Genomic DNA, 19080 nt, shown 5'->3' on the forward strand with positions numbered 1-19080 from the left:
CATAAATAGACACCATTCTACCCTTGCGGCCTCTCTACATTCTCTGACTTAGAACCATTGCTTGATATGTCGCCTACTACTACTACTACGTACTTTCTTTTGTTTTAAGGCCACAGTGTTATTAACCAATGTTGAGGGGTTTTCTCACGATTTCGGAAGATTCTTTAAGCCTGGCAGTTCACAATCTCTAAACGCACCACGCGTTACGCCGATTCGCTATTAACGACGCGGGCGACAAACCCCCACCTGTAATTTCCCCATTAAACTCACGGTCCGGCGACATTCAAACACCCTCGCTGGTAGATAAATCCATTTACATGGGAATGGATAACCCCGGCTGCTTTTTGGGCCATGAACCCTCCTGCCAAATTCATCGCCAAACAGACAACAGGCATCACTGTAACCTTCCACGTAAAGCTCTTCCGTCACGCACGATGAGGCCCAATTCAAGTGAGTGTGCTGATCCCTCTGCTCCCCCGAGCTGTCTTTAATACAAACCCGGGCCCTGGGCTGCGTGAACGGAGGAGAATATTAAACGCGCCACCGCCTGAGACGCAACAACGAGACTATTATACTTTGTATTTTATTTTACCAGGTAAGGCCCCACTGAGCTACGTAGCTCTTCTGTTCAGGAGCGATCTAGCCAACACAAACGATAGCTACATGAAGTGGCTTATCATCGTGTGGAAATGTATAACAGCCAAATACTCTTAAGCGCATGTTGATTCTAAGTATCGAGGGAAAAACAGGAGGAAAAATCCACGCCACCATGGGGAGAACATGCAAAAGGTGTCAGGGTTGGGATCGAAACAACGACCTCCGACTGTATATACCAGGCGAGGTCGTTAACATCTCGACATACTTTATCCCACAACACACAACCTGTCGATTGTCTGTGGTGAAGAAATTTACCCGGCTGGGTGGAAAGAGGCGCTGGGGGCAGTGGTGGAGGTGATTTAAGAAACTTGCAGCTTTGTTTCGACTGCCACGCCGTGAGGTCGAATCAACCCAGCGAGCTCCAGATTGCAAGTCCAGTTTTCTAACCATTATGTAGTGCCATTGATGACGGCACTATAGTGTAGCGACAGTGCCGTGTGAGTGGTACTGTATGGGCGCAGCTTCTCCCTGGCACCGGATGGGTATACCAGGGAAGAGGCTGGGTAAACACGAGGGGGCACGTGACCGGATGAGGTGGTAACGAGGACGTGGGTGAGGGTGAGAGGAACACGTGAGGTGGGTCCTGAACCCTCGCGAAGGATCTGTAAAAGGGGCGTGGCCAAGGGCGGGGCCTGGCCACGCCGATAAAAGCCGAGCCCCGGGGTGGGGGGGGCCGGGGTTGGTCCTGGCTGGGAAGAAACCTTCCTAGTCGTGGTCTTCGGTCTCCGGGCGTCACACGCGTGGACCAGGCAGCACGGTGGCTGTCCTGGTCCGATGTAGTAGTTGTCCCGTCCAGAGTGTATATAGCCATTTCCCCCAAGTGTATAGAGATAAGTATAGGAAAGGTGGGTTACCACCCTATGTCGTTATCTCGTTAGTGTGATGTTAGTTAATAAAACGTGTTGCCTCCAAGTTCTAGTGTGCGCCTCGATTGAACCCATTACAATTACACCACAGCAGCAGCATCTCTCTTTTGTGCTGTATTAGCGTGCGCGGTTAACCCCACTTCTGTGTGTGGAATCCCACCTCTTCTTGCGTCAGCTTCAGACCGGCGAGCACCTCCGACAGGCAAATCTCCTTGAGAGTCCTGTGCACAAGAACAGAGAGATCACCAAAATAATGCAGAAGATTCGCACGTACGTGTGGATTCTCTAACGTTTTCCAACACGCGTTTGTCCTCGGATTTCTTAGCAGTATATGGATGCCAATGCAAGCATGTTTTGCCAATCAATCACCGACTGTAGTGTGCAAGTTTTGGACAACCATCTATTTAATATGGCCAGTTTTCTAGAGGACAACTTTAAACTAAACTTCCATGTACACTGGATCATCTGTACAAAGAGTTATCATGTCCCGCAAGTTAAAGGCAGACGGCCAAAAACCTAATTCAGCCAAGACTTCAAACCGGAGTTGGAAAGTGGTAAAAAAAAATATCCAAGTCACTACGGGGAAGACTGTTCGCCGCTGCCGCGTGGGTGAGGGATGCGTCGCAGCGCCGGTTGCGACGACGAGGGGGTTGTCACGCGACCTGCGTTCGCTCTTACGGGTTGTTGTGAATCTTGAGGCCACGCACGAGCACCGGCGTGCCGAAGGGCAGCGCATCCATGTCCTCGGTGGCCACCGCGTACGCCTTCCCGGCGAGCACCAGCGCCGCGCACGTGGCCTCCGCCTCGCTCTTGGCCTGTGCCGGGCAGGGAGAGAGAGACGAGAGATTGAGCAGACGGGACCACAGCCCCCCCCCCCCCCCCCCCCGAAGAAAATGCCCACGCCAACCAAACCCACGGCTCAGGTCGCATGCAGCAGCGAGAAAGCCCATCACACAAAACAAAAGGTTTCGAGAAACACACAAACACGTGCACTGTGTGTGTCAACAGCCGTCAGCATTATATGGAAATCCACCGGTTCAGAAGAACTGCATTGTGTTCTATTTGTCTTGATAGTGATCGAGGGTTCCCACGTGTAATCATCACAGCTGGGCAGATTCCTAGATTCACTCATCAGCGTTCTTGTGAACCACCACCCGGTCACCGCGAGCACCAAATCTTAGTCCAAGCGCCCAGATTAAATATTTTACTTCTTGGTACCACCTGAGCTGACACAACTAGTGCTGTGCCAATATCTTTAAATTGCCAGTAAGAGTGAATCGTGCAATAACCCTTTTTAATAAACATGTCATCACGTAATCCACTTGTATTATTCACATACAGAAACTGGTATCACTGAATATTTGCGACCTCTAGTGGTAATTAAAGTCTGTAAGTAACTATAAAATGCATCACAAGAGAAAAAAACTCATGTCGGCCGGAACCAGCCAGTTTAATAAAGCACAATTGTGTGCATCGCATGTGCAAAAGCTTTCAGACAAAAAAAAAATGCAGTTCTTTTGAGCTCGTGGTCTGGATAAGGCTGAGAGCTTTTTGTACATGCACTGCTGCACATCGCTGTGTGCTGTTAAACCTCGAGCGGTACCGAATTCCGTTGCGGCTCACGGGCCAACTCGTGGAGCAAACCCCCGGTGCGTGCTCTACCTTAATGACGGGCACTCCCATGAGCTTCAGCATCCTCATGCACTCCTGCTCAAACGTGTCCCTCTTCTCGGCACTGGTGAGCTCTGCGCGTAGCACACGGAGGACAACGAGCGATCACGACAAAGCGGGTGATGACCTCCGTCGCGCTCGTCCAGGTGTGCGGTCATCGCCCCCCCCCCCCACCGCGTGAGTCTTCCCCCACTGGTCACCCGAGGACAGGTGCACGCCAGTTGGGTGCGGGTTTTAGTGGCGTGGCTATTGAGTGCGTGGGCGGCGCAACTGCCACACGAGGCCTGCGGGCAGGAGGAGTCCCGGCACCAGGCGACAGAGAGGGGGGGAGATCAGAGAGGAAGGGGGTTGCCCTGTTTCATTCCGTGCAACAGGTCCCGTGCTGACCACACTCCACCGCTGGGCATGGCTCACGGGCCCGACTTCTTAAGAGGTCCATTACATCACCGTTATGATAGCGAATCGTTATGATTCATATTTGTGTTAGCATATTTCGTGGTGTTGATATGATTTTTTTCCCCTCGGAGCTTTCGCGATTAAGTAACATAATTGTCAAAATACATTAACGTGATCACGGTTAAAGTACACGTAAGGCGTGTTGCACTCTACTCTCTGAGGCATAGGTTTAGGAAAATAACGACAGAGCTGAGCAAGCGATCGGGGAGAAGAGGGGAGCAGACAAGGAGACCTTTAAGGGAGAAGGAAAAGAAGTGGCCAATCCGACACGGCCTGCACGTGCCGCAGAGAAGAGTCGAGTCGAGAGCCAGCACGTCTCCACGATTGGAGCGTTCTCGCCTCGGCGAACCTCGTGAAACGAGGACGTCATACACCAATGGGGAACCGTGAAACAATGGGAATGTTTAAATTTTCTTGCTGTGGTTTTCACACCTGATGATGATTGCTTGTGTTGCAGTCGAAACGTCGTGAGAATTTTATTGTTTTATATTTTTCTTATTTTATTGTTTCCCTTCTACGTGATGTTACCGAACGAACCAAGAATATAATGGGAATGTTTCCCGATTCTGCAATGTCAAGAAGCTATTCCAGAGGTCTCTGTCCAAGCGTGTCCAACCCCATCCCATGAGTGCACTCGCACCCTTCCTTCTACGGCAGTGGTGGCCAACTGGCGTCTCCCCAGCCGCATGCGGCTCTTTAATCCACCACATGTGGCTTTATGGATGGGGCATATTGTAGGGCGCCAGTCGCCACAGTGGCGAGATGTTAACTACCTCGCCTGATATACAGGTCATGGGTTCGATCCCGACCCTGACGCCTTTATATTTGGAGTTTGCATGTGTCTCTCCCCGTGGTCGTGTGGATTTTTCTCAAGGTCCTCCGGTTTTTCCCTCCATATTGAAATTCATGCGTTGAGAGTATTTGGCTGCTATGATAAGCCACTTCGTTGAGCTATCATTTGTGGCCAGGTCGCTTCTAAAAATAGAGCTAGACAGCTCAGTGCGCATTACCTGGTAAAATACAGTTTGCTAGTTTATACAACGCACTATCACAGTAGCAAAGAATAACGAATGTCTCCCCTGCTGTGCCTAAAACTGTCAAGACATATATACACATATATATACACTTGGCTCTTTGCAGAACTCAGGGGTACTTTTTGCCTCTTGGTCTGTTGCAGGTTCTTCTACGCCACCATCTGTACAACAGCTGCCTCTCCACCACATACTCAGAACCAAGAGCTCCCCTGTCCAACAGCTACGCGAGAGTGTTTTACGCTCCCGTTGCATTCCCCAAGGTTGCGTGTAAAATACACGGCACCGTGCTTACGCGGAGGTGCCAACCGGAGCCCGGGGCTATGAATACGCTGGATTGGGCCATGCATCGACGTAACTCCGCGCGCCACCATGCAGTTCAACACAGCGGTGTGTAACGAATTGCCATGTTTTGTTTACGTGACAAACCTTTTTAATTGGCTGTGCCGGGTAGTTGGAGGGTTTAACGACACAGTTATATATTTACGCGATCTAACCCAAAAAAAAAACCCTTCTATCATGGACAATAGTGGCCGTGAAAGCCTGCGTGAAGGGTAACTAAGTCTCCTCGTGTTCCCCGCCGCGTTACTCGCCGGTCCACCCCGGCGTCGTCGAAGTCTCCGCCGGAGCTGGAGACTCAGCGGTCTCGGCGTTAGCCTGCGACGGAGAGAGACAGCGGTCAGAAGCCGGCAGGATCCGCACTCTTTCACCAAACGGCACTGAGCAATACGACAGCCGCCATTCGCCACTAAGTGGTGGTGAGGTCACCACGGCGCTTGTGCCAGGCTAGGTGCACTTTTAAGGCCACGAGAAGTGTTGAAAGCCCGCTGGCAGGAGGTCACGGGACAGACCCATGTGCCATAGGTTGACTCACTTGAGATGAGCAACACAGCGCATTACGGTCAAACAACCAGATGACTACTACCACGGAATCTACTTAGTCAACTGCAGTGGATCGACAAAGCTGATCATTATTACCGATTATTGATATGTGTAATACTATATTTACACCAAAGGGGTTTTTTTCTTGATAGAGATGTTTTTACAGTTGGTACTGCTGCCTGTTACCACTACCGATCAATCGTAGGGCAACGTTCGTCTTCCCTTGCACTAATCTCGATTGAGAATGAGATTGTGCGAAAAACACAATTTGAAGATGTTTTTGCTTATTTTTGCAATGACAAAAAATTATCGAAACGTTAACCTCCGATGCTAATTTCTCTCACCTTGTGAACAAAAAAAATTACATGACTCTGCCTCTTTCTATATACATCCGTGCCTATCCTTGCTGTATAAATATATTTACTCAAGATGATATCTCGGTTAAAAAAATTTGTATCATACAAACAAAAAACATGTAAAAATGTGTGAGATCCCTTTAGTTTTGTATGCCCTAGGCACAGTGCCTACTGTGGCCTATTGGATAACACGGCCCTGTTGAGTGAGTAGGCCCTAGGCTCAGCGCCTACTGTGGCCTATTGGATAACACGGCCCTGGTGAGTGAGTAGGCCCTAGGCTCAGCGCCTACTGTGACCTATTGGATAACACGGCCCTAGTGAGTAGGCCCTAGGCTGAGCGCCTACTGGGGCCTATTGGATAACACGGCCCTGTTGAGTAGGCCCTAGGCTCAGCGCCTACTGTGGCCTATTGGATAACACGGCCCTGTTGAGTGAGTAGGCCCTAGGCTCAGCGCCTACTGTGGCCTATTGGATAACACGGCCCTGTTGAGTGAGTAGACCCTAGGCTCAGCGCCTACTGTGGCCTATTGGATAACACGGCCCTGGTGAGTGAGTAGGCCCTAGGCTCAGCGCCTACTGTGACCTATTGGATAACACGGCCCTAGTGAGTGAGTAGGCCCTAGGCTGAGCGCCTACTGGGGCCTATTGGATAACACGGCCCTGTTGAGGATGCCCTAGGCTCAGCGCCTACTGTGGCCTATTGGATAACACGGCCCTGTTGAGTGAGTAGGCCCTAGGCTCAGCGCCTACTGTGACCTATTGGATAACACGGCCCTAGTGAGTGAGTAGGCCCTAGGCTCAGCGCCTACTAGGGCCTATTGGATAACACGGCCCTGTTGAGTGAGTAGGCCCTAGGCTCAGCACCGACTGGGGCCTATTGGATAACACGGCCCTGGTGAGTGAGTAGGCCCTAGGCACAGTGCCTACTGTGACCTATTGGATAACATGGCCCTGACCGCGCCACACAACGGCCCACACTGAACCGCCTCAGAATATCGCACGGCAGTTGCGGCTCTCTCCTCTAGGGGCGCAACTATTACTGGTAGGAAACGTAGTGGACTGGAAGCCCAACCGGGATTAATTCACAGGAGGCAGGGGATTAAATTGTGTATGTCTGTGGATGTCTGTCCACGTTGGTGGGATGGGGCTGGGTGGAGAGGGGAAGGTAGGGAGGGGCTGGGTGGGGAGGGGAGGAGAGGGTGGGGAGGGACTGGGTGGGGGGTGGGAGGGGTGGGGCTGGGTGGGGTGGGGCTGGGTGGGGTGGGGCTGGTCACCCCGTGGTGCCCTTATAAAACTCAACGTTTAACCTACTCACGCCGGCTTGTTCCCGCCCTCACAGTCGGGCATATTGTGCGGAATACACCACGTGGTGCCGCCGTTGACCCTGGCCATTGACCGAGCAACCCAACGTTCCTACCAGCCCCCTCCGCAGGAATGTGTTGGGGCGGTGGGGGGGTGGCATTATGCGACGTAGTGGTGGCCTAGTCGGCCACAAGGGGGTGGGGGGGCGAATCGACATATAAAAAGTTCAAACACTGTTAAGATTTTTTTTATTATATTCCAGCAATTAACCACGAATGCCACAAAAAAACGTTGCAAATGAGAAAACAATATTTCCGAAAAATACAGCGTAAAAAATAGTCGTGCTACTGGTGTTTTCTTACGCACTTCAATTGGACTTGCCATCTTTGCTGTTTATATTCTTTCATATCTTTGACGCTTGTGTCTACAAAGCCTAACGAGCTGAACGTTCTCTACACAGACTCGTCTCGCGTGACATGCGCATGAAAGCAAGACGCACAAGTATTGTGAGTATTTTAGCCTTTTAATATCTTTATTAATACTGTCACCATGAGACTGTCTTACTCTAAACCCAATACACGGTGTAACTAACAATAAGAGTGTGTGCACAGTTACAGCCTCAATATGATTGTATACGTGTCAAAAGCATCCGTTGCTATTTCAGAAAAGGTGTAGTCGGGAGAAAGAAGGGGGGCCCACAGTTGTATCGTGCACACCAACCCCCATTGACATCGGTCGTTGCGCCCCTGCTCCCCTCCACTGATGGATCCCCAGAGCCACTGCGGTCACCGGTCTCGAGCCATGGACCACTGCGTCGTGATGCCACTGCCGCTTCCATCGTTCCCCAATGGCCCTTCAGATATTGACCATGAGGCTCGCCCTGAGGTCATCCACTGGCTCGCTCACCGACCTTGACGTGAACGTACAAACGTTGCTGACCCGACCTTCCCACCGCCACGCGAAATATGTGTCCATTTAAATCTGTGGGCGTCTGCATGAGCCTATGGGTGTCGATGTGAGGTTAAATAGAGTCTGAGTATAGGAGTCTATGTCTATGAATGTTCATGCGAGTCCACGGGTCTATGTAAGTCTGCATGTCTCAACGTGAGTCTACATCTCAAACCACGCACCACAGAGTAACAGCTCAGCCAGCTTCAATAATTCCCCGGCAGCATCGTACATTCGCCAGGCTCCGAGTACTGCTCAATCTCATCACGGGCATTAAACGCTCGCAATATCCACATCCTGACCTCCCTATCCCTGAGTGCCCCCCCTTATCAGTAACAACCCCCAGGACCCCCCACATCTCCACCCGCACACCCCCCCCCCCCACCTTCGTCCCCATGCGCTGGGCGCAGTGTAGCCTCCACCCACTCAGAAATCTTGAAAATTTACTGACAAAGCCACTGCTTCAGTTTGTTACATGAAGTGGTAGTGACAGTGCCTAATTATCCTAGTAGCAAAAGTAGCTACACATGTAGTACTGTAGCTACATATACAACGGGCCCCGGACTTTAAAGGGCACCGCGCTAAATGCTTTCAAGATATCAATTCCAGTTCAGTGATTCTGCACTTGCTCTATTACTATAGTACTATACTGCCTTCAACTTTTATGAACGACTGGGTGTTTAAGGTCAGCGATTTGTCGTATTATCTGGCTGTATAGCAAATGAAAAAATACAATTACTTTACTACGCAAGTGAAAAATTAGTGTTTAATATGTGTTGTTTGTTATTTAGGGTCCCTTTATAACATATGCTACAGGCCCCGCACTAGCTTAATCCGACACTGGGTAGTGATGATGATAGTGGTGATTTGAACACCCAGATAAGAACTTGACAATGCCCACCAACCTTTGCTGCAGCCTCCTTGGCCGCTCGAAAAGCTTAAAACAAACAAAGAGAATAAGAACGTTTTCACAGTCGTTCTACAAAACTCAAAGACACTTTAGTGATAAGTAAATGGTTGTTAACGTTTAAACCAAATATAGTAGACTGTCGATTATCTGCGCAATCGACGCAGAGGATGGCTGTGGATAATCCCAAATTGCGGATAACCCAAAAAAAATAATTTTCCGTGGATCTCCATGCCAAAAACTAACCATCGACCGATCGATGCCTGTGCTCAGTGACAATAATATAACTTTCCTGTTCCGGCCCACCAGAAGAGTCTTTCCACTAAGTGGACAGCAGAGCCACGCCAATCAAAATCAATCAAACTCTGCCCATTGTTATAAAGATATGGAACTACCGTACTGGAGAGGCGATCACGTGGATTTCGGATTAACCGGAACACATATTTTTTCGGTTTTATCACGTGACTTGTAATAAACATTTCCATGAATAACAATCTATCACTGTGTTTAGATTATTCATTTGTGCTCAAGGGAAAGTCCACGGATTATTAATCTACGTCAAAATCTCAGGCACGTGGTTAATGCGCAAATCGGATAAACCGAACGCGGATAATCGAGAGTCTACTGTAATTGTCTCTTTTCCTACTGGTTACCTTCCCAACTTTACGTGGTCTGGTAACAACAATAAAATCTTTATTGACGAAAAGCAAAGGTCAACTGCAAAGCACGGCCTTCCAACAGGTAGCATCACCACTCCAGCCATGCCATCCCAAAAAACAGGGAGAAAAACGCAAACTCCATCCCGTTTTAACGCAATGCACACGTGTGCACCTTATAATGCATTGTTACATGGAGCTGGGTGCAAGACTACAGTCAGAAGATTGGCAGATCGCGAGCGGTGGAGTATAGTGTGCCTACTCCCACCGATCCCAACGTGTCTGAGCAACGTGAAAGAGTAGACAAAATGCCCTCTTGACTTTTGCTGTTATGGAGGCCCTTCTGCCAGCAGTGGCATGAGAAAGCAAATTGCACGGCTGCGCATTTACCTTCTCTAAAAGTGTTGTTGTAAAGGAGTCGGTGTGCTCGACTCATGATGTCCAGGTACCGAATCACGTGACCTACCGTGGTGCTCAACAACAACAGCAACGGGTACCTCCACTGCTACACGAGTCGAAAGGCTCAGCACCACGTTCGTCATAGACACTGTCCTTGGAGCAACGGCAACAAATCATCGTAGCCTGATGATGTTTGGGGCAATTCGCTGTTGTTCAAAAAGAGAGAGACTTTGATCGAATTACAAATGGAGAAGCTGCTCGCATCGCAGTTGTATAATTTTTTTTATTTTAATCGATACCTTCGATGGCGACTTGCCTCACCGCTGCGCGCTTTTTCAGCTGAAAAAACAAACGCGGCAGAATCCACGGTTACGACGCAGTTCACACGAATCTTCCCTTGCAAGAATCACGCAAGTTCACACGAGTTCACACGAGTGTTCGCTTGCACGAGAGAATCACGCGAGTTCACACGAGTTCACACGAGTCTTCGCTTGCAAGAGAGAATCACACAAGTTCACACGAGTTCACACGAGTCTTCACTTGCATGAATCACACGAGTTCACACGAGTCTTCGCCTGCAAGAGAGAATCACACGAGTTCACACGAGTCTTCGCTTGCACAAGAGAATCACACGAGTTCACATGAGTCTTCACTTGCAAGAATCACACGAGTTCACACGAGTGTTCGCTTGCAAGAGAGAATCACACGAGTTCACACGAGTCTTCGCCTGCAAGAGAGAATCACACGAGTTCACACGAGTTCACACGAGTCTTCACCTGCATGAATCACACGAGTTCACACGAGTCTTCGCCTGCAAGAGAGAATCACACGAGTTCACACGAGTCTTCGCTTGCAAGAGAGAATCACACGAGTTCACACGAGTTCACACGAGTCTTCACCTGCATGAATCACACGAGTTCACACGAGTCTTCGCCTGCAAGAGAGAATCACACGAGTTCACTCGAGTCTTCGCTTGCAAGAGAGAATCACACGAGTTCACACGAGTTCACACGAGTCTTCGCTTGCAAGAATCACACGAGTTCACACGAGTCTTCGCTTGCAAGAGAGAATCACACGAGTTCACACGAGTTCACACGAGTCTTCCCTTGCAAGAATCACACGAGTGCACACGAGTCTTCGCTTGCAAGAATCACACGAGTTCACATGAGTCTCCGCTTGCAAGAGAGAATCACACGAGTTCACACGAGTTCGCACGAGTCTTCGCTTGCAAGAGAGAATCACACGAGTTCACACGAGTTCACACGAGTCTTCGCTTGCAAGAATCACACGAGTTCACACGAGTCTTCACTTGCAAGAGAGAATCACACGAGTTCACACGAGTCTTTGCTTGCATGAATCACACGAGTTCACACGAGTTCACACGAGTCTTTGCCTGCAAGAATCACACGAGTTCACACGAGTTCACAAGAATCACAGCAGACATTTATATGTGGTGTGACATTTGCTTGAAACATCTCATATATTTCATGTCATCGAGTTTGTAAAGAGTGATGGTGCAGTTGTTAGTACATCGCACTATGAACCTGGTGGACCTGAGTTTCGATACCTGGTCAGGGCTAAGATCAGTGGTGAGTGATATTTGAAGCGGTCCCTGGGAATCCTCTTCACAAACCCGTATGACCAGTGTGGCGATGCATGGTTAAAATAAAACCCAAGCCTGATGCAGCATGGGATCGCCGTCACCCACCAGTGGATTGAGAGACAGCTGTAAGTTATATATATAGTTTACTGCAGAATACTGTGTGGAACAGTGCACTGGACTGTCAATATGATGACCTGAGTTGGATTGCCAGCCCTGGCTAACATCAGTGCCAAACACTTTCTGACTTGATCCTGGTTCCTTTCTACTTCACCAATCAGCACTGACGAGTATGGTGAAGTATGTTCAAGCCACCCCTATGGCCGAAAGGTGTAGGGATGCTTTCATTCAGCATTGGATTAGCAAGGGCCAGTAAATGATAACAGACTGTAGGGGCAAGTGCTGTTAGCGAGTAGCACCTATAAAGGCCGACACGTCACACGAGGGGGCGGGTGGCCAGCACCACGCCCGGCCGCCTTTGTCTCCCCAGTGGCGGTGTTTCCACACCACACCAGGTACTGATTTGAGGCTTAGTCGGCCTAGGGGGAGGCCCAGGACCAGTTCAGATAATCATCACTGGTGCTGGCCGTGAGCGGGGATCGAAGTCGGGTCGCCGGGTTCGTAGCGCGTTGCGCTAAACGTCACACGACCGCTCCCCGTCACGCATGTACATGCACACACACGTACGCACACACGCACGCACACACGTACGCACACGTACGGCCCTTACCAGGGGAGCCTTGAGGATGGGCGGGGGGCCATCGAACACGAAGATGGGGAGGATTCCCAGCTCCATGAGCCCCACCGTGCGGTAGAACGTGCCCAGCAGGTGGCTGCACAACAGGGGGAGTCACTTTCAGTGGCATCTGCAATGTTACGTAGAACTGTCCGCTTGCTACAAGACTTACCACAGCACCAGCGATAGGAACTGCTCTAGGATCTGCTATTGGATCTACAGGACAGAGTATTGTGACGTGCGATGGGATCTGTTTTGGGATTTGCTTCAGTGTCTTCTAGTGGACCTGTTATTCGTAACTCAGCACTTTATTACCCAAGTTATGAGATCTGCTGTGGGATCTGAATTGAAATGTGCTATGGAGCCAAGAGATTGAACCTGAGATGAGTTATCACATTGTGATCTGCTATTGGGATCTGTTATTGAGATCTGCTTTTGGGATCTGCTTTTGGGGTCTGCTATTGGGGTCTGGTATTGGGATCTGATATTGGAGTCTGCAAATGTGATCTGCTATTGTGATCTGCTATTAGGGTCCGCTGTTGGGATCTGCTATTGGGGTCTGGTATTGGGGTCTGCTATGAGACTTAGGATACCACCCCGGAGCCCGCACCTGTTCCGCATGTAGCCCATGCTGCTGGCGAACTGGTGGAGGAAGATCGAAGCGTCCACAGCCAGGCGCCGATCTGCGTGGGTTCGGCACAAGCGGGGTTAGAATGAATAGAGCGCCGCAGTCAGTCTCAACCTTCCGAAAAACACACACACGCACACTGCTTCGTAAGTCGTGTGCTGCGTGGTCAGGGGATAACCGTACTTGCAATGGATTATTCAATCAATCTGTGAGGAGTTTTGCTAATCGGGGGTGTGGGGAAGGCACCACAAACTCAACACAAAAGGCAGTTCTAAAGAAGTGAGTTTTCAATGGAGATTTAAAAGTGCATAGCTACGGTGGCAGATGCAGGGGTCGGCAACCAAAAGGACGAGAGACAATTTCTTCGAATTCTGTTTAAAAAAAAAACAACTAAATATTTAAAGAGCCGCAATGCACCGTGGGCGAATACGAGACGGTGATCCTGAATAACGTCGCGAAGCAGTACACCGCATGCCAAGCCGCGTACTCCTCCATCGCCGAGGGTCGCCGACCCCTGTGGCTAGTGTGCCTAGCCCCTCCTCCTTGCATCTGTGGCTAGAGTGACTAGCCCCTCCTCCTTGCACCTGTGGCTAGTGTGACTAGCCCCTCCTCCTCCTTGCACCTGTGGCTAGTGTGACTAGCCCCTCCTCCTTGCACCTGTGGCTAGTGTGACTAGCCCCTCCTCCTTGCACCTGTGGCTAGAGTGACTAGCCCCTCCTCCTTGTACCTGTGGCTACAATGACTAGCCCCTCCTCCTCCTTGTACCTGTGGCTAGAATGACTAGCCCCTCCTCCTCCTTGTACCTGTGGCTAGAGTGACTAGCCCCTCCTCCTCCTTGCACCTGTGGCTAGTGTGACTAGCCCCTCCTCCTTGCACCTGTGGCTAGAGTGACTAGCCCCTCCTCCTCCTTGTACCTGTGGCTAGAGTGACTAGCCCCTCCTCCTCCTTGCACCTGTGGCTAGAGTGACTAGCCCCTCCTTGCATCTGTGACTAGTGTGACTAGCCCCTCCTCCTTGCACCTGTGACTAGAGTGACTAGCCCCTCCTCCTCCTTGCATCTGTGGCTAGAGTGACTAGCCCCTCCTCCTCCTTGCACCTGTGGCTAGAGTGACTAGCCCCTCCTCCTCCTTGCACCTGTGGCTAGTGTGACTAGCCCCTCCCCCTCCTCCTTGCACCTGTGGCTCGTGTGACTAGCCCCTCCTCCTTGCACCTGTGGCTAGAGTGACTAGCCCCTCCTCCTTGTACCTGTGGCTAGTGTGACTAGCCCCTCCCCCTCCTTCTTGTACCTGTGGCTAGTGTGACTAGCCCCTCCTCCTCCTTGCACCTGTGGCTAGTGTGACTAACCCCTCCTCCTCCTTGCACCTGTGACGAGAGTGACTAGCCCCTCCTCCTCCTTGCACCTGTGACGAGAGTGACTAGCCCCTCCTCCTCCTTGCACCTGTGACGAGAGTGACTAGCCCCTCCTCCTCCTTGCACCTGTGACGAGAGTGACTAGCCCCTCCTCCTTGCACCTGTGGCTAGTGTTGTTTTGCTTCTCAGATTTCCTGCAATCATCTCGTGAGTGTGGTGGTTCTTCCTCTTGCCAGGGGGTGCACGCTGCACCCCCTCGCAAGAGGAAGCGTCCTAATTGTATCGACTATTAGTAGCCAGTGGCAAGGCTTCGCCTGCTTTCTGTCGGCTTCAGCGTCACACTTCACGGGAGACGATTCACTCGGTGTACTGATGATGAGGTTTGTCATTGTATGAGTGTTTAACACAAGATTGGTGGATGGAAAGGTGTTTTTTTCTCTTTCAACGTTTCGAGCCACACGCATAGACGACTTTATGCCAAGACAAATGTCATGTTTCATCATACCACTAACAAAGCATCATTAGGATTTACATCAGTCATCCATCGTCAGCGCACTTACAGGGCGATCCATATATAGATGCCCCACTCAATAACAGGGAGATATGCGCACACACTGTGCATGTCTCCCCGCCAATCTCATTGCATCGATTCATTAAATCTGATCATTCCCTCCTCCGTAAAGTACTAATCCATCGCTGTCACAGTACTCTCGCGGTTGCTGAGAAGAAAATAAAGAGATCCCATTACAAATCAGTGGGGTATCTAACAAAGGATCGCCCCTGTGTATGATCGTACGCTGCCCCGGTTTTATTTGCTCGCTTCACACCCGAGACCGGCCAGGAGCGAGCTGCTCCTCATTGCAAAGTTGCGAGTTCAAATCCTGGTCGGGAATTGGTTGGTTGACAACCAATCGTACCCTCCTTTGCAATCCCCCCTAACACTTTGCGAGGGAGTTAAACGGCGGTTATTCAATGGATATACTCACCCCCGCCATAGCAACGTGGAATCTCCACCCACTGGCTCAGGGGCATATAAACCGGAGAAGGGCACCTTCCTCAATGCTCCGGCTGAGGAGCAAGACGTCGCTTTCACTTCTCCGAGTGCGGCAAGACGCTTTCTCGCGCTCGGCCTACAAGTATATATATTTTTTCTTTTCCGCTTGTGTGTTAATCTGTGTGTACCCCGGATATTTTAGAGATGGCAATTCTCCTGCTGTGTATCCTACTGCTGTCCCTCCCGGCCATATCTAGTGCCACACTCAACTCTACAAACAGCTACCCTCGTTACTTTGCGTCCATACTTGTTGCTCGATTTGCCACTACACCTGCTAATGAAACAGCTCATAGACACATCATTGTATCCTTTTAAACCCTATCTTTGTCCCATTACTTCACCAGCACTCCTTCCAAACTTCATTCTGATCTTAAAAATAACACCATCTGCGAGCTACTGCTATTTGACCAAGGTTCGCCGCTCTTCATCCTTTCACAGAAAATACTTGTACAAACTATTAATTCTACTTTTCGTATTTCTGGGTGGTATTGAGCTTCATCCTGGCCCCAAATGAAAAGAACTCGTATAATTCTGTAAATTTTTCTGGCAGGAAAGGTGTTGGTGTTCTACATGTCAACATCAGAGGGCTTGTGATTAAATTAAGTCAACTAAAACTAGAAGTGGCAAATCTTGACCCGGGCATTTTTTGCCTAACAGAAACATTTCTCCTGCCGTCAATGACTTGCAGATTGCGATTGACAACTACAACCTTTTTTGGCTTGACCGAGGATCTAAAGGAGGTGGAATTGCCATCTATGTTCGTAATACTATTGCATGTTCACTAGCTCACTCCTTGTTTAGAAAATGTTGCTTTGAAGGTCTGGCTCTCAAAATAACTCTCCCAAATAATCAACAGATATTGGTAGTGTGCTGCTATCGACCGCCTAGTGGGAAGGATGTTTAAGCTGCATCTGCACTGAGAGAGCTTTTTGGGGGCCTCCCTAAAGGTGAAATAGTTTTAGTGGGTGATCTAAATTGGAATTGGCTAAACCCGCAGGCCGTGGCCACAAATTTTGCAGATGAATTTAATCTGTTTCAATTAATAAATGTCCCCACAAGACCCAACCTAAAAAATCCGGGACAGTCATCTCTGCTTGACGTCCTATTGACAAATGCCCATCACAATTTCACATTGACTGGTGTTCTGGGTAATAACCTTAGTGATCACTCCATTTTTGGGGTGAGATCATCAGCCAGACCCAAAGCCCCTCCTAAATTGGTTGAGAAGCACTTTATGAGACACTTCAGCACTCAGGCATTTACTAATGATGTGCTTCACTCGGATATTGACAAGGTCTGTGATATCCCCCACCTGACTACGGCTTGTTAGACCTTCAGGTACACGTTTCTCCAAATTCTTAACAAACATGCTCCGTTGGTTAGATTTAAAACTAAAGGCAACCGACAACCATGGTTTGATCCTTTGATTACAAAGCTCATGAAAACTAGGGACAAGACTTGGGCATGTGCTCAGAAAAGTAATTTGGTCAATGACTGGCTAGAATACAGGATTTTAAGGAATAGATGCGTCAAAAAAATACGGCATGCAAAAAATGCCTACTTTTCCTCCACTCTCCTGGAATCACATGGAAATGCCAGGATTTTCTGGAAATCAATCAAAAGTATCGAAAAGGCATCCAAAACAGACAATCTGCCCATTGAGCTTAACCGAATTGGTGAATATGTTTCAGATCCCCAAAAAATAGTTGACAATTTTAACCTTAATTTTTCTGAAGCTGGTAATCTTTTTGATAATGTATTGGGAGTCACCCCTGCTCATGCAAATTCCTACACCCCTGTCCAAACATTAAACAAATTTGGTTTCCAGCCAATCCACGAAAGTAATATTCTGAAACAACTGTCCTACCTCAAAGGGTCCTCCTCTACCGGAGCAGATAGTATTCCCATCTTTGCTCTACTAACTGTTGGTCACCTAATATACAAACCTATAGCCCATATTTTCAACCTGTCCATCAAAGAAGCATCAGTTCCTCTAGAATGGAAACATTCCTATGTCCGTCCACTTCACAAAGGGGGCCCTAAAGATGATCCAAATAACTACCGACCTATCTCAATTTTGTCCCCGTTGATGAAAATTTTTGAAAAATTGTTCACCTACCAAATTAGCAGTTTCCTGTCCACCAACAATCTACTACATCTAAAACAATCTACAGCACCACATCTGCTGCATTTGACTCTCTGAATCACATTCACAGTAGCCTTGATAATAAGCAGTACTGTGCCTGTCTTTTTCTAGACCTGTCCAAAGCTTTTGATACAGTAGACCACAACACCCTGCTTAGTAAACTAAGTTGCCTCGGTTTTTCCGAAAACGCAGTAAAATGGTTACAAAATTACCTCTTTTCTCGCACCCAAACTGTATTCACAGATGGTTGGAGGTCAAACAGTGTGAAGATAACAAAAGGGGTTCCACAGGGTTCCATCCTCGGCCCCCTTTTGTTCTCTCTTTATGTCAATGACTTGGGCACTGACCCTGATCATTCCAGGGTAAATCGTTTTGCAGATGACACGATACTGATTACTGCTGGCCGCTCTCCGGATGACGTGATTGCTAAGCTACAAGGTGATTTCAACAAACTACAACATCAGCTAGTTGCTCTTAAACTAGTCCTGAAAACCTCCAAAAACAAGGTGCTATGCTTCTCACCAGGACTAAAGCAGGACGTTATTTTTCCTCAATTACATTCCTTAAATAATTATCAAATAGAGCAAGTCAAGATCTATAAGTATCTCGGGGTCATCCTGGATTCAAAACTGAATTTTGAAGATCACATTGATTATATTGGTAAAAAGACAAAGCACTGCTTCCCCCCAATGTTCCGTTTGGAATTGATAAAAGCTACCATACTGCCTCTACTTGACTACTGTGACATCGTGTATAAATCAGCCCCAAGTACTGTACTGAAGAAGCTTGATTCCATCTATCACTCGGCCTTCCGATTTACATTGAACTGCCCATATAGGACTCACCACTGTGATCTCTACATTGGGTCAAACTTGTGCACCAGATCTTATTTATGGCTTGTGCACCAGATCTTATTTATTCACGATGTACTTACAAAATAATCCGCAGACTACCTGCTGGATCTCTTCTCGTTTTCAAAGAACAAATTTGACCTCAGGTCTTCGCTCATTCACCAGCTTCACATTCCCTATTGCCATACAAAAACTGAAGGAAGGGCCTTTGCTATTGATGCCCCCAGGGTCTGGAATGCTATTGCCAATAAACTGCAACTTGAATCGCTACCAATGAGATCTTCTCTCAAAACTGCTCTAGAGGAGTTGTACACCCCTAGCTGCCACTGCTATTCATTGGCGTAAATAAAATAAAATGTTTCGCTCCGGATGATGCTGCAAAGTATTATCTGTATTTTGATTTAGCGTGCTGATCTTAAAGGTGCATTGAAAAATTTGATAATCCGACTGATGCTTCTGTTGTTGTGGAGTAACTCATGCAGCCAGCTATGGCTCTAGGGTTTGGTGTTACATGTTATTTATGTAGTTTATTGTAAAAATTCGGTCACAGTCCTTGTGATCACTGTTACGTTGCAATTATGGCTT

At 48.7% G+C, this 19080-nt stretch overlaps 1 protein-coding gene across 2 annotated transcripts in view; it reads right to left on the minus strand.

Moving 5' to 3' along the window:
- The window catches only part of LOC116952151 (flap endonuclease 1-like), a 28154-nt gene that overhangs the window by 4120 nt on the left and 4954 nt on the right, over positions 1-19080 (minus strand). For both annotated transcript variants that reach the window (XM_032971240.2, XM_032971241.2), the window contains exons 2-9: positions 13078-13150; positions 12462-12564; positions 10431-10470; positions 9075-9106; positions 5275-5338; positions 3186-3268; positions 2202-2338; positions 1684-1744 (exon numbers count right to left, since the gene is read on the minus strand). In XM_032971240.2, coding sequence (XP_032827131.1) covers positions 1684-1744; positions 2202-2338; positions 3186-3268; positions 5275-5338; positions 9075-9106; positions 10431-10470; positions 12462-12564; positions 13078-13150 — 593 coding nt within the window. The remainder of the gene's footprint in view (positions 1-1683; positions 1745-2201; positions 2339-3185; positions 3269-5274; positions 5339-9074; positions 9107-10430; positions 10471-12461; positions 12565-13077; positions 13151-19080) is intronic.

Source organism: Petromyzon marinus, chromosome 45 (genome assembly GCF_048934315.1).
Source record: "Petromyzon marinus isolate PM22_M1 ecotype Great Lakes invasive population chromosome 45, UKy_Petmar_22M1.pri1.0, whole genome shotgun sequence".
NCBI lineage: Eukaryota > Metazoa > Chordata > Hyperoartia > Petromyzontiformes > Petromyzontidae > Petromyzon > Petromyzon marinus.